This window comes from Colias philodice, chromosome 10, assembly GCF_061535455.1.
Source record: "Colias philodice isolate Cphi_HAF_F1 chromosome 10, ilColPhil1 Martin Lab GWU primary, whole genome shotgun sequence".
In the NCBI taxonomy this organism is placed as follows: domain Eukaryota; kingdom Metazoa; phylum Arthropoda; class Insecta; order Lepidoptera; family Pieridae; genus Colias; species Colias philodice.
Window position 1 is genome coordinate 8668905 of NC_143095.1, and position 15676 is coordinate 8684580.

General features: G+C 34.5%; 1 protein-coding gene and 1 long non-coding RNA gene across 2 annotated transcripts in view; both read left to right on the top strand.

Moving 5' to 3' along the window:
• The window catches only part of LOC149485333 (uncharacterized), a 316030-nt gene that overhangs the window by 221905 nt on the left and 78449 nt on the right, over nucleotides 1-15676 (top strand). The gene's annotated exons all lie outside the window — the stretch shown is intronic.
• LOC149485342 (uncharacterized) lies at nucleotides 11007-12097 on the top strand. The gene has a single exon (XM_089700130.1). It carries the CDS (start codon nucleotides 11276-11278, stop codon nucleotides 12074-12076), a length of 801 nt encoding a protein of 266 aa, XP_089556256.1. The 5' UTR covers nucleotides 11007-11275; the 3' UTR covers nucleotides 12077-12097.

Consider the following 15676-nt stretch of genomic DNA (forward strand, 5'->3'; position numbering starts at 1 on the left):
GTCTTTTTGAAGTCAATTTCTGACGCCAGTCGCTAGCAAAGTTGCTTTGTTGTAGTCTTTGTTACTAAGTCAGTATTTTGAGAAGACAAAGTAATTAATATTTCTTTTTAATATTAATTTGATTTAAATATGTGAATTAAAATGTTTAATTTGATTATATCGATTCGAAAAACAATTATAATCGAATACGTTTATGTATAATAAATACAAAAATAAGGAATCATATTATTTCTAAGAGCGATGGTAAGTATGTAAATAAATTCTTTGAAGTGTTGAATAATATTGTTTTATGACCTTCAATATGTTTTTATCGAACTCAACCCTTATTTTTGTAGCAGTTATCACAAAAAATTTACTTTACCTGATAAGATCAAAAGCAGTTAGTACATATTTTGAGAGGTTGCCTTTAAAACGGCTTCACTTCAGAGTTTAGTCGGTCAAAGATAGCTTTTGCATTGCTAATAATGTTTGACGTAAGTTGAAAAAAATTTCGTCACAATGAAGAAATTTTGAAGGTATTAGTTATACGCCCGTGCAATATACAATGAAAGTTTTTAATTTATTTCGTTCATTCTCATAATAACAACTTTAACATAGTATAAAAAAAAATAAACAATGACTAGAGAGATATACAATTTTATAGTAACTAAACATTATGTACGAAGACTTTTTAATATGCTCGTATAAAAAGATAATTAAATCTATCCTATATTTGAATGTATTGTGAAATTTTATATTTGGTACTTTTAATTTAGCATTATCACCTTTCCAGAAATATACTACAAAAAGATATTCTGTGGTTCTTTTTAAAGTATTTTCATATCGCTTTATACAGCTTGTAAGTAGCCGCTCTACGCCGTAGCAAAACGTAGCACTGAATAAGAAAATACGACGTAATAATATTTAAGATAAGATGGCTATAAACCTATTAAATGTTCTACATTGGATACCGAAATATACTCGTAATATCTTGAATAAAAATAAAACTTAAAAACGTGTAGTAAATGAGTTTAAAAATAAAAACAGGATAAATTGCAATATTACTTGCTAATAAAAGCCTTTGTGTCTACGTCTCTAGAGTATTTCTTTAAGAACAAAGTAAGGAAAAATAAAAATTCACTATGAATTTCCAATACACAATAGAAGATGCTGGGTGTAAGTCGATACCGGCTTCATTCATAAACCTTTGTCTCAACACCTCTAATGAGCTAAAGCTAAGAAAAGCGCGACATTCATAGTGAATGGCTTTGTAAGTCCACAATGATTTTTCCACAGCTTTTGAAATAAAAGATAAAATTGATATTCAAACTATGTTATTAAACGAATTCCTAAAAGAAGCTCCAATTTAGAAAGTTACTCATAAAATTGCAAATATAAGATTCGCAGTATTTCTGCTGTGTTTAAGGAACGCCACGCTTTACTAACTATAGGTATTAAATGTGTACATCTATAGTTTGTGTCTCATTTTTACATTATTTTACCTATTCTAATATTATAAGAACTAAGTGTTTTGTTTGCCTGTTTTAATTTAACTTTAAGTAGATACTCGATCCATTAAAAGAAACATTGGAAAGCTACATCTATTAATCTAGCAGTAGCATTTTCTATAACAGAAGATTTTATTTAGAAAAGAAAACAGGTGTTCGTTTGTAAAAAAAAATCTTCGTACTCATATTGTCAAACAAAATTTTTTTAAAAAGAAATCGAAAAATCTACACCGTCGACTTACGTCACAGAATAAACTACAAATAAATAAAGAATCCCATATATTAACTGATACATTTTACTTCATTCAATAAACCAAGAAAGAAACGGCACTTATGTTTCCAATTTCACTGTGAAAATATATACCCTAATGGAAACGCTAACGTTCACTTTTGCAGTGGTTTAAAAGGAATAATTAATTATTATATTTGTTTTGTATCTACCTACTACCTCCATAAATGAGGTTTTTCATCAGTTTCTTCTGGAATAAAAGAAATATAATACAGATCAAAACAATCCACCATGAAGCTTTACAAAAACGATTACTTAGAAAGTCGTAGGTACTTTATTTTTAAAATATATTTAAGTTTACTAAAATTATATTTGGTTTTATTTGAGAACTCTTGAAATTTGAGTATATCATAACAAAATTTTACTAGATTACCAGTAATATATTTCGTAAATTGAATGATTAAATATCAATCTGTTAATGAATCGCTATAATAATTAACTGAAATCAGAATATCATATCAGTTTTGCAAGCTCAACGAAATTAATAGATAGTTATTAATAAATAAATTAATAGGAATAATTCTTAAATACCATGTTAATAATAACTGCATAACGCATACACGAATTAACTTGTAGAGTTTATTGATAGGTTTTTATTTTTATAGAACTTAAAATACTAGTTGGATTAATTGTTAGTATTAAGTGGACCGCCTCCTTGGTACAGTGGTTGACGCGTGAGCGTAACACCTGGGTCTTGGGTTCGATTCCCGGTGGAGACGAAGAAAAAAAATGTCTTGGTCTGGTAGGACACAGAAGGCTGATCACCTACTTGTCCCTAAAGTAAATCGATCAGTGAAACAGATGTACAATGCATCTGCCCCTTACCCCACTTGGGGACATGGGACTTCACTTTAGTATTATGTTAATAAGTAATGTTATTTTCTTTTCCTTTTTACCAAAATATATGTATAGTAAAGTTTTAAATAAATAAAATATATACGTGATCAATAAAACATAACGACAGGTTAGTAATTAAATGTTTTACGTCTTTATTCATTAATTAGTAGTCCTATTTACATAAAGTCTACGATCTTTATTACATTGATGGAAGCGTTCCGAGGGCGATAGACCTCGTAAATGAAAATTATTTATCAGTAAATAATAGACGACAATAGAGTGGCGTCGTAATATGTTCTGGGTGTCGTAAACATTTATCGCTTTTAGATTACTTACTTATATTTTATAAGGTATTTGACATTGCATGGAAATTAGGATTGTATTACGTTTTTGCATGTATGCAAATCCATACTAATATTATAAATGCGAAAGTAACTCTGTCTGTCTGTCTATTACTCAATCACGCTTAAACTACTGAACCAATTTTCATGAAATTTGGTATGGAGATATTTTGATACCCGAGAAAGGACATAGGCTACTTTTTATCTCGGAAAAATGACGCAATCCCGGAAATCCCACGGGAACGGAAACTATGCGGGTTTTCCTTAGACTGCGCGGGCGAAGCCGCGGGCGGAAACCTAGTATACAATAAAAGTACAATCACAAGTAATATCCTGTCTAGAACAATAATTAAAATAATTACATAAATAATGAAGCCGGAAATTACTTTAAAATATTATATTGATTAAATTTAAAGAGGGACAAGGACTTTAAATGCGTAGCTGACAGTTGTGATTATATTTCCAAGAATATCATCAAAGACCGGCATCCCGACGGAAGCTTCGGTTTTCATAAATCTGCTCTGTTTTGGACATAAAATTTTCAATAATTCTTTAAATTTTGCCTATTATGAAAACATCCTTGCACAGTTAAATCCCTTAGAGCTCATAGCTCGCTCATTTCGTGGCAGGAACATAAATATTCTTCTTGATCCGACTAGTACAGGCCATTTCTCTTCACCTGCTTGTTTACATAGTGTACTGCAAGACGTCGCCTCACGCCTGACAGCCAACAAATCGTCGCTACAGATCCCACTTGATTGGATTTTCTTCAATTTGCTCCCGTTTAGTACGTGAGATGTCAGTGGATGGGATTCAATTATACCGACAAACAATGTGTTATTCTGCGCTTAATTATAACACAGCTGAGCTTGAAATCTTCGTTTATAAATACCTACATAATATAAATTTATATCTACGTGAAATATATAGAGAATGATAATTAAAAATTCAGTTTTTAATTACCAAACCCATTATAATAAGATAAGAATTGGTCATGATATTGACAAAATTCCACAAAAAACAAACAAATATTATAAGAATCAAATTATACAGTTTCTTCAAATAGCTAAGACATTTACCGATAAAATCGAATATGTTCGAGTCAAGCAGAGAATCTACTTTGCTTTGAATTCACTCGTGCAGTCACTTGAATAAATTTCGATCTACGATGTCCAAAAGACATGATTTAACGACATTGGGAGCGTTAACAGTAAGGAAATTGCAGGCGGTAATGTGTTTATATTGAACCTTTCTGGGAGTCGAAGTAGATTTCGAAATTCAGTTCTATTAGCCAGGCTTGAAGTCCCCACCGGGAACTTCACACAATACAACATAATGTGAATCTATTCTAGTAAGTTAGTTGTTATGCTATGTTAGTTCGTCGTATTATATAATTTACCATTGTTTCCTTGGACGTAAAGTTCACATCAATGCTAAATTATTCATCTTTCCACCTGTTTGTCGACTGTATGGAAGGCGGCGTTAAATATTGTTCATCTTTGAGGCCTAAGCAGTATGCTAAAGTCATGTATTTGAATATTTTACCCGTTATTCCAGCGCTAACGGCTCATGAAAGAAGAAATGTGATGACGTACATTCTGACCTTTGTTAGGAAGCTACAAAAGATTGCCCGTAGCTTTGAAGGTGGGTATTGGGAATATATTGAAAACAAGTAAAACGTAAACAAAACTCTTATTGGGTTTTAAAAATAGATTGATATAATTATTTTATGAAATGTTATTACACTATTTTGTTTGATTAATTATATGTATGTATATAAAACCGCTGCAATAATATATTGAGATAAAGAGGCAAATAATCCGAACAATTTGTAGTTTTTAAACAACAATAATATATTTAAGTGTCGGATTTTTTTAATAAAATCAACACATTTATTTATTTATTTATTTAAGTAATACCACATCATACATTATAATATTAAGTTTTATAAAAATACATATTGAACATATTATCTATAATATATGACAATAACGGTTTACATAAATTCAGCTATGACAAAACTTTTACACTAACATACTCTAAAACATGGTTTAAAAAAAAAGTCACATGAAACATGATGCGTTGTTTTAAAACACATAAAGCGACCTACGTAAATAGACATGTTAGTTAACAATAAATTCACTATTACTCGTAGTAAATTGCATAATATTACTTGGTATTCGGGGCATTTCTCCACGGAGAATCTAGAACAGTAATTATTAAGGTTTACCAGGAATTTGTGGGAAAAGGCACCAAGAGTCGTTTATTATCATTATAGAAATTATGCTAAACATTTCAAGTATTTATTCTAGTTTTGCAGTTTTGTTCTAGTATTCAATTTTTAAAAGTTGTAATGAATATTATTTCCGTGAAACGATTTGCGATTTTCATATTGTTTCGTAGAATAAAAGTCCAGTAATAATATTTTTGAGAGGTAATAGACTATTTTTGTTACTTACTCTACATAAATAATAATGAAATATTATATATATTATTATGCGATATTTACCTTTTGTTCGGAGTACCTTAACTAATGAAGAATTCATAAATACTTGAAAATGCTAGTATTTATTGAGAATATGGTTAACAGTTCATATAAAAGCAGTTGCTCTATTTTAAATTCATACTCAATAATAAAGGCAAACATTGAGTTCCAATCCTAATAAATTGCTTTTCGGAGCTATCAATTATCATACACCCATTATACAATCCATACTAATATTATAAATGCGAAAGTAACTCTGTCTGTCTGTCTGTTACTCAACCACGCCTAAACTACTGAACCAATTGTTATGAAATTTGGTATGGAGATATTTTGATACCCGAGAAAGGACATAGGCTACTTTTTATCCCGGGAAAATGATGCAATCGCGGAAATCCCACGGGAACGGGAACTATGCGGATTTATCATTGTTTGCGCGGGCGAAGCCGCGGGCGGAAAGCTAGTATATTTATAATGTCGAATATGTGAAAATTATGCCGTATATATGGTTTCCGACATGTGACGTCGAGTTTAGCAAACTGCATTAATTTCCAGCAGAACATAATGAGGGCTTCGCTAAATGTTTCTGACGCGAAAATCCCTAAAGTTGTTGGGGATAACAGATTTCATGTAATTCAATATCTGCGCTGACATCAGAAGATAAATAATATCTATAATTATTTATACAAAGAACATGCTTTAATGTATATAGATACTTACCTCCTACATATTTGTTATAATTAAAAGGACGCAAATAATTAATAAACGTCACATAGGTTTATTAATTTTCGTTATTTTCTATTTGCAAAATACATCAAAAAAATTACAGAATACTTCGTATCTCTTCGTATATTAACCAATATAGAGATGAAGTAAACATCTGATTTTCAGACAGTTGTGATAAAAGCTATAGAGTCTGTACACAATGTAGAGTATAGGTAATTAAAACTAAATAAACTAGCAGCGCGGCAAATTCTGAACACTATATTCTCAGTATTCCTATTTCTCATTGATGCAGCATAATTCCACAATCCTGATGCACATGCAAAATGGGCAAAGCGTGATCAGATTATAGTCACATGGCGCATCTGCTCGCTTATCTTCGCCATTAATCTAAATTCTAACGCATAACAGATGGTTAAAACCTAATATAATGTGTAATGGGAATTGAATACGGCATTCATTGTATAAATAGTTGTCATTATTTCATGTCAGAACATGCTTAGCTGTCGAATACTATAAAAACTTTCCTTTGACTCGTGAGTCGTGGCGCATTCGTCCGAATCGTGCCATGGTGTTCAGACGTTGTTTATACGACGTTTGACCCAACTACCCTCACTTTGTTAATAGTCGTTGACTTGCTGTGGTTTGTTATCATCTACCTACATCAATTAGGTAGCTGTGTAAAATCGCAGTACATTCTTATTACTTTCAAACTAATATTTAACCCGGCCTCTCGTGTAATTTATTCAGTAGTTACAATGTATATTGGATTACAGATACATATTTTAATAAATAATAATGTCTCATCATTGTCGAATAAATAAATGCCCTTAGGCTCTACGAATTTATCCGACATACCTATATAATTGACATTTATTAGACATATATTGATAATTTGATACATAAAAATATAATAATATCTAGTACCTACATATAGTGCATATTGGATTTTTTGTTCCATTCTATCAAACATCCGCCGATATCCAAGACAAAGGCCCAGTCCACGGAAGCCTAAACAATACATAACTAAATTCATTAAACTAACTCCCAAAGCGACAAACTAGAAATACTCATTAATCGTGGATACACAAAATCGTTTGCGTTTAGAATTGAAATTGAACCAAATTAAGGTACCTACCTATTAATTGAAAATAGTTCGACAGCTCGCGTCAAAACTATTTGTCATAGGTTAATTTGAAACTGTTGATTAAATGTCGCTTTTAATGACATTTGCAATTAAAATTATACGTTCCTCACATTAACACTTGATATTCTGTAATCGGTTAACTATTTATTTTAATTGCTATGAACATAATAATTGAATGAAAAAATTCTCAGTTATACCTATATTATATGGTAGGTTTTTTTTTACATTTTCCTTAATTAAGTACTTTCATTACAGTCTTAAGGATAGCTATAGATTGGCTATAGAGTATAGAATATAGTTTGATCTTAAAACAATATAAACTTGTAGAGAACGTATACCTATTAACAAGTTTTGATTTAAAGTAAAAAACCTGAAAAACAAATGTTGAATTCATTGATTCACTAACATTAAGTATAGTTTTTACTTCAAGTCCCACACAGCAGAAAGAGCGGAAAGCGGAACCTCCTTCATTTCGGCGCAATATTTCAGCCATAACTTTTAATATGGCCTGGATAGTTCGAAAAGTTCGTTGTTAACTTCATACGTGAGGTTATTACAACGTTATTATATAACAGATTTGTTCCAAAGAAACAATATTAGGCGTGCGAACGACAGGTGGACTTGTTATTTATCGGTGTCGAAGATCTGAAACAATATTTCATTGTACAAGCAATTTATTTTTCCAAGAACGTAATTTATTTAGTATCTTTTGTCTGAGCCCGAATTAGTTCAATAAATACAAAGCTGATGTGTGATAAGCAGATTTCGAAATACGATTTTGATGATTTTCTCTTTCGAAGAAAACAATTCAAATTTACTCAAATTATTTTTTTTTTTTTTTATTTATTTATTTATCAATAACAAATACATTTTACATAATTGAACATGCCAAAAACCACAAAGATTTGTCCGGCATGCAAAGCAATCTATCCACGACAGCGCGCTCGTGTGCACGCGACAAGTTACAGACAATTATTATATTACATTATACAATATACAGGTTGTTTACAAAATGCAATTTTAATTTAGATTTAATATTATTATTATTTATGCTTTTTTTTAGGTTCAAATCAAGATTATTTAGTAATTGAGGAACTAAATAACGAGTTGTTCTTTTACCATAAATGTTAATTATTTTTGGAATGATTAAGCGTTGGTTAGTTTGTTGACGGGTAATGATTACGTTATCAATTTTTTTCTGCAGGTCAAAGTTAAAGAATTGTTCTTTTAATATTGTGTAATGGAACAAAGATTCTACCGGCAAAACTTTACAATGGTGAAAGAGATTTTCATTACTATTTTTACATAATTTTTTAATCTTAGGAGATACTATTTGTTTTAATATTCTTAGTTGTAGTGATTCAATGTTCTTCAAATAGCTTTTAAAGGTTCGGGCGTAGCTACTTATACCGTAGCTTATAACATTATTAACTAGGGCGTTATATAGCATTAGCAAAATTTTAAAAGGCATTTTATTTTTAATAATTTTTATATTAGCTAGAATAGCTCGGAGTCGATCACAAACAGAGTTGATATGTGGCTGCCAGTTAAACTTTCTGTCAATTATAAGTCCCAGATACGTATGACTACTTACAGTTTCGATTTTTGGACAGTTACAATTGCGCACATTATGTTGATGCAAACAATAATGATTATGAGCTATTATCACATTGTTCGCATCGAACAATGTTTTATTATACGGAGAGTGAATATGTACTAGTTTGGTTTTATCTGCATTAAGAACAAGTCCATTATCGTGGCACCATTTATTTATACGGTCAAAATCCTGTTGTAGATTAACAAGAGCATTTTCAACATTATGATTTGCAACTAGCAAACAAGTATCATCCGCATATTGGTAGGAAGTACAGTGCTTAAGAACGTTATTCATGTCATTTACGTAAGTGATAAAGTGGAGGGGACCGATCACCGACCCTTGGGCTGTTCCTTCAGTAACAGGTAACACACGGCTCACAGAATCGTCGATTTTTACGTAGAAAGATCGATCATTGACGTAATTTTCGCACCATTTTAACATTGGACCCCTGATCCCAGAGGACTCTAACTTTGCTATAAGACACTTATGATTTAAGGTGTCAAAAGCCCTAGAAAAGTCTATGAAAAGAGCTAAAACATGTTTTTTGTTATCCAGGTGTATGTTCACGGTGTCCGAAAAATCTGATAGCAGAGAAGTGGTGCTTTTACGTGGTTGAAAACCATATTGATTATTACAGATTACGTTATTTTTAGAATAGAACAGATGTATTTGATCACTTATAAATTTCTCAATGATTTTATCTATAGACGACAAAAGGGATATTGGTCGATAGTTGGTTACGTCGGCTTGTTTTCCTTTTTTGTATATAGGACGAACGCAGCTTTGCTTCAACTCATTAGGATATATTCCTGACAGAAAACTAGTGTTGATAAGATGTGAAATGGCAGCTGCTATTTTACTTGAGATACTTTTAACGTCTATTACTCTAATGCCATCGCTACCAGGCGCCTTTCGGCTATTAAGATTCAAAATGATCTTTTTTATAGTTTTAGGGTTGGCTTTTTTAAAGTAGAAGCTAACGTTGGTTGGTCTGATGTAATGTTTATCATTTAGAAGATTATTCGGACAGGAGGGTAAGATTTTTTTAACTGCGTTTCTGAATTCATTCGCAAATTTATTGGCGATGACAGCGCACGTCTCTTTTTCTGTATCAAAAGCATTAGTAATAAATTCATCAATTGACAAAGCAGCCCTACCACATATTGAGAATCCTGTCCCTAAATATATTATTAATAAAATAATATATTTAGGGACAGGATCAAATGAGAACATCTCTGAGAATATCATATAATAAAACAGGATCACTATACTAATATAATAAAGGTGAAGAGTTTGTTTGTTTGTTTGAGCGCGCTAATCTCAGGAACTACTGGTCCGATTTGAAAAATTATTTCGGTGTTATAAAGCTCATTTATCGATGAAGGCTTTAAAACATCACGCTAAGACCAACAGGAGTGGAGCCACGCGGGTGAAACCGCGCGGCGCAGCTAGTATAAAATATAATGTTGCCGTAAACTGTTGTGATAGATGAGAAAGTATCTGAATATAACCCTTTCTAGCTGAGCATTCAATGAATTTATTATGAAGGTAGATGAAATCTTTCAAAATTAAATAAGGTACTTTTTTGTTGAAAATGGTTATGAAGTTTATGAAAGGTTTTTTAAAGAGCGACTATATCACCGTGTGGTGCATTCGAGCGAATCTAGGTACTATGAAAACTATAACGTAACGTATCCGCCATTGAAAATGTACCTACAGTTTTCTTTGTTACGTATTCGGTGGTTTTAAATTCACTCAGTCTTAAAATGGACATGAATAAGTAAATAAAAACATTCGTTTATGTGCCCAAAAAAGTATAATATTGAACATGAACCAAAAAAATAATATTTATAGGAATAGGATAAGTATCAGGTTGGTAACAGAAAATAATCTATATATAATATAGTATAATTTTATTAGAAAGGGAATCTAATTGAGAAGAAATAACAAAACAAACTATAACGAAGTTTCTTTTACCTCTGGAACTGTATGAAGAACATTTACCTTCTCGATTACCATTAGGCCTATTTGATAAAATATGTACAATCAACGTCTTACAAACAACGTATTGTCCCGTCTAATCGTACAATACATTTGTGGCGGCCAGCTGAGCGAGCGCATAACGGGACTACGTGCCCTTCACCCCGCGCCCCGCTCCGGCCGCACACGAGAGTTGTCCGCTACGCTTCGCGGCTCGCGAGCCTTCACTCCGTGGCAACCAGCTTTAGACGACGGATGTGCGCTCAGTTTTTCTATCCTATTAAATTATTGTAACGTGCGAATAAACGCATATCGTGGATGTTTTGAGATTTTTATTTAAACGCTCCTCAAGCATTCCACATTGGTGACCCCGACTTCAAAAACGTTTTATAATGGAAAAAGAAGACCGATCGGATTTGGAATTGAATAAAGTCGGCGTGCGGCTGCCGCCATTTTGGGCGGATGACCCTGCTTTGTGGTTCGCGCAGGTTGAAGGACAATTCTTTTTAGCTGGAATAACGTCTGATACGACGAAGTTTTACCACATTTCGTCGCAATTAGAACAAAGGTTTGCCCAGGAAGTCAAGGATATAATAAAAAATCCTCCAGCTGAGAATAAATATAGTAAACTTAAAACAGAATTAATAAAACGGCTAACGGCGTCACAGGAAAGACGAATACAACAACTTTTGGCTCAAGAGGAATTAGGGGACAGAAAACCGTCACAGTTTCTTCGTCATCTACAGAATTTGGCGGGGCCAGCTGTTCCGGACGAATTTCTCAGGACTTTATGGACAGGTCGGTTACCATTAAATATTCAAACAATAATAGCTTCACAAAAAAGTCTCAGTTTAGAAGCGATTGCCGATTTAGCAGATTCTGTTCATGATATTGTACACCCTACCCAACAAGTTTGCACTTTAAATAATAATTTGAATAATAATGAAATTTCAGAATTAAGTAAGCAATTAGAAAATTTAACGAAAGAAGTAGCATCACTAAAAGGTAATTTCCATAGATCAAGGTCACGTACCCCATCTCGAATAAGAACTAACCGTAACAGGTCAAGATCTAAATCTAGAAATTTTGATTTTTGTTGGTATCATCATAGATTTGGCAAGCGAGCGCATAAATGCATTAAACCATGCAAATTTAATTTGTCGTCGGAAAACAACATGTGCAGCCGGAACTAGCGGCAACCAACTGCAATGTTTCGCCAGGCCGCCTCTTTGTTATTGATAAAATAAGTAAAATAAAATTTCTTGTCGATACAGGTTCTGATTTGTGTGTTTATCCACGCAGAGCGCTCAGGCAATATCGAGAGAAGACTGACTATCAGCTGTTCGCGGCCAACGGCACTGTGATACCTACATATGGCTGGGTGCAGATAAATATTAATTTAGGTTTGCGGCGTGATTTTAAATGGCGATTTGTAGTTGCAGATATTAATAAGCCGATAATTGGAGTTGATTTTCTTTCTTTTTATAATCTGTTGGTAGATTGCCGCCAGCAGCGACTTATTGATGGGTTGACGTCACTCCAGGTCACAGCGTCAATTGAGATTCCAACTGACAGCGACTATGGTTCAATTAAGGTAATTTCTGGAGATTCTATTTACCATCAGCTTTTACGCAAATATCCAGACATAACCCGCCCGGCTGGTACACATAAGGAGGTGAAACATAATACCGTTCATTATATTCGAACTACTCCAGGTCCACCCGTTTCCTCACGACCACGCAGGCTGCCACCGGATCGCCTTCAGATAGCACAAAAAGAATTTGAGGACATGCTGCAATCAGGCGTGGCACGCAGGTCAGACAGTTCTTGGTCATCTCCATTACATTTAGCTCCTAAGAAAGACAACGGCTGGAGACCCTGCGGCGACTATAGAGCTTTAAATGCAAGAACTTTGCCAGACCGCTACCCCATCAGACATATTCAGGACTTTACACATTTAATTGCTGGAAGCACTATATTTTCTAAAATCGACATGGTAAGAGCATTTAACCAAATACCAGTTTTCAAGAGCGATATACCAAAGACCGCCATTACTACACCATTCGGATTATTCGAGTTTTGTTATATGACGTTTGGCCTTCGCAACGCAGCTCAGACCTTTCAACGTTTTGTTGATGAAATGCTCAAAGGACTATCCTTTTGTTATGGGTATGTCGATGATATTTTGGTCTTTTCCGCAGATTACGATGAGCACCTGGAACACCTGGATCAATTATTTAAGAGACTTTCAGACTACGGCATGCTTATTAATTCAAGTAAATGTGAGTTTGGTTTACCTAGTATAACCTTCTTAGGTCACAAAGTTACATCAGCTGGAATTAGTCCTGTTGAAGAAAAGGTTCAAGCTGTCGTAGATTATCCAGTTCCGAAGAGTGTAAGAGAACTCCGCCGATTTCTAGGAATGTATAATTTTTATAGGCGTTTCATTCCAGATGCATCTTCTATTCAAGGTCCTCTCAGCCTGGCACTCTCAGGATCTAAAAAGAAAAATAACCAACCTATCGAGATGTCTGATATCATGCTGGACTCCTTCAATGCCTGTAAGTCGTCTCTTGCGAGAGCAACCTTATTAGCTCATCCTAGGTCCGACTGTGATTTTGCAATTCACACAGATGCCTCTGACATCGCAGTCGGTGCTGTGCTCCAACAACGGGTAAATGATGACTGGCAACCACTAGCGTTTTTCTCACGCAAACTTAAGCCGTCTCAGGTAAAATATAGTCCGTATGATCGAGAACTGTTAGCCATTTATGAAGCTATACGATATTTTCGACATATGCTGGAGGCCAGAAACTTTACTGTGTACACAGATCATAAGCCGCTGACATTCATGTTCAAAACTAATCGAGATAAATGTTCACCTCGACAATTTAGATATTTAGATTTTATTTCTCAATTTACTACAGATATCAGGTACGTGACCGGGTCTGAGAATATGGTAGCCGACGCTATGTCCAGAATAGAGGAAATCGCAGACTCTATAAATTTTGAGGAGCTTGCACGCGCTCAAAGTACAGATATTGAGCTGCAAGAACTTTTAAATACCAATTCATCTCTTAAACTAGCAAAAGTAAAATTACCAAATTCATCTCATTTCATCTACTGTGACGTGTCTATGCAAAATCCAAGACCGTTTGTTACTAAGGCCTTTCGCGAACAAGTTTTTAATAATCTACATGGCTTAAGCCATCCTGGTGCTAAGGCGAGCATTAAGTTGATTACGCAACGATTTGTTTGGCCTGGAATTAAAAAAGATTGTCGACGCTTGGCGCGAGCTTGCACAGATTGCCAGCGCAACAAAGTCATTCGTCATACAATTTCACCTTTCTCTCAATTTTCTACACCTTCTCAACGTTTTTCGCATGTCCACATGGACATTGTAGGACCATTACCTTATTCTTCTGGTTACAGATATTGTCTCACGATCATCGATAGATTCACGCGTTGGCCTGAGGCAGTTCCTTTACCAGACATACAAGCCGAGACGTGTGCCCGTGCTTTTCTCTCTGGTTGGGTGGCGAGATACGGATGTCCAGAGAAGATCACTACTGACAGAGGAAGACAGTTTGAATCTGATTTGTTTCGTAGCATTTCTTCACTGTTGGGTGCAGTTCATCGCCCTACGACGGCGTATCACCCGGCATGCAACGGCATGGTGGAGCGCTTTCATCGGCAGCTTAAGGCAGCTATCATGTGCCATAAAAATGATCAATGGTCTGAGGTACTTCCACTTGTTTTACTTGGCATTCGCAGCGCTTGGAAGGAAGACATTGAGTCATCTGCAGCTGAGCTAGTGTACGGGGAGCCACTGCGCCTTCCCGGTGAGTTTCTCGCTCCTAAAGCTCATAATACTGATCTAACAGATTTTGCATCCCGCCTACGCAATCATTTTCATAATCTCGCACCAAAACCAGCGCACTGGCATACCAGCAAAACCTTTTTCATACCTAAGAGCTTACAAATTGCTGACTATGTTTTCCTTCGCAAAGGCCCCATTAAAAAATCATTAGAATCACCTTATTCTGGCCCGCACAAAGTGATTGAAAGAGGAGAAAAAACATTTAAAATTGACGTGGGAGGCAAGCTTTCGCATGTAACCATAGATAGACTTAAACCTGCTTATTTGCTTACTAAATTACAGGAAGAACCACAACACGATGAGAACAGCAAATCACTACCGTTCAAAACTAGAAGTGGACGAGTGGTTCGCTTCCTCAACTACTATCGACCTTAGCTGTGGCATCGGTCTCGGCGGGGGAGTAGTGTGGCGGCCAGCTGAGCGAGCGCATAACGGGACTACGTGCCCTTCACCCCGCGCCCCGCTCCGGCCGCACACGAGAGTTGTCCGCTACGCTTCGCGGCTCGCGAGCCTTCACTCCGTGGCAACCAGCTTTAGACGACGGATGTGCGCTCAGTTTTTCTATCCTATTAAATTATTGTAACGTGCGAATAAACGCATATCGTGGATGTTTTGAGATTTTTATTTAAACGCTCCTCAAGCATTCCACACATTTGAAGCTTTTTTCTTTCATTATGTATGTATTCATGAAGAAAATATTAGTTGTGAATACATAATAAGTCGTACATATTATAAAGATTATATATTTTAGAAATTAGGATCAAATATATTACTGATACTTACGAATTTACTATAGTAGAAAAGATAGAGCCAGCTTACAATGCGTACAATATACATATTATGATTTTCTAGATAATCAACCGTAACAGTCAAAATCAAATACATATATATTCAAAATTTATTTTTTTTATAT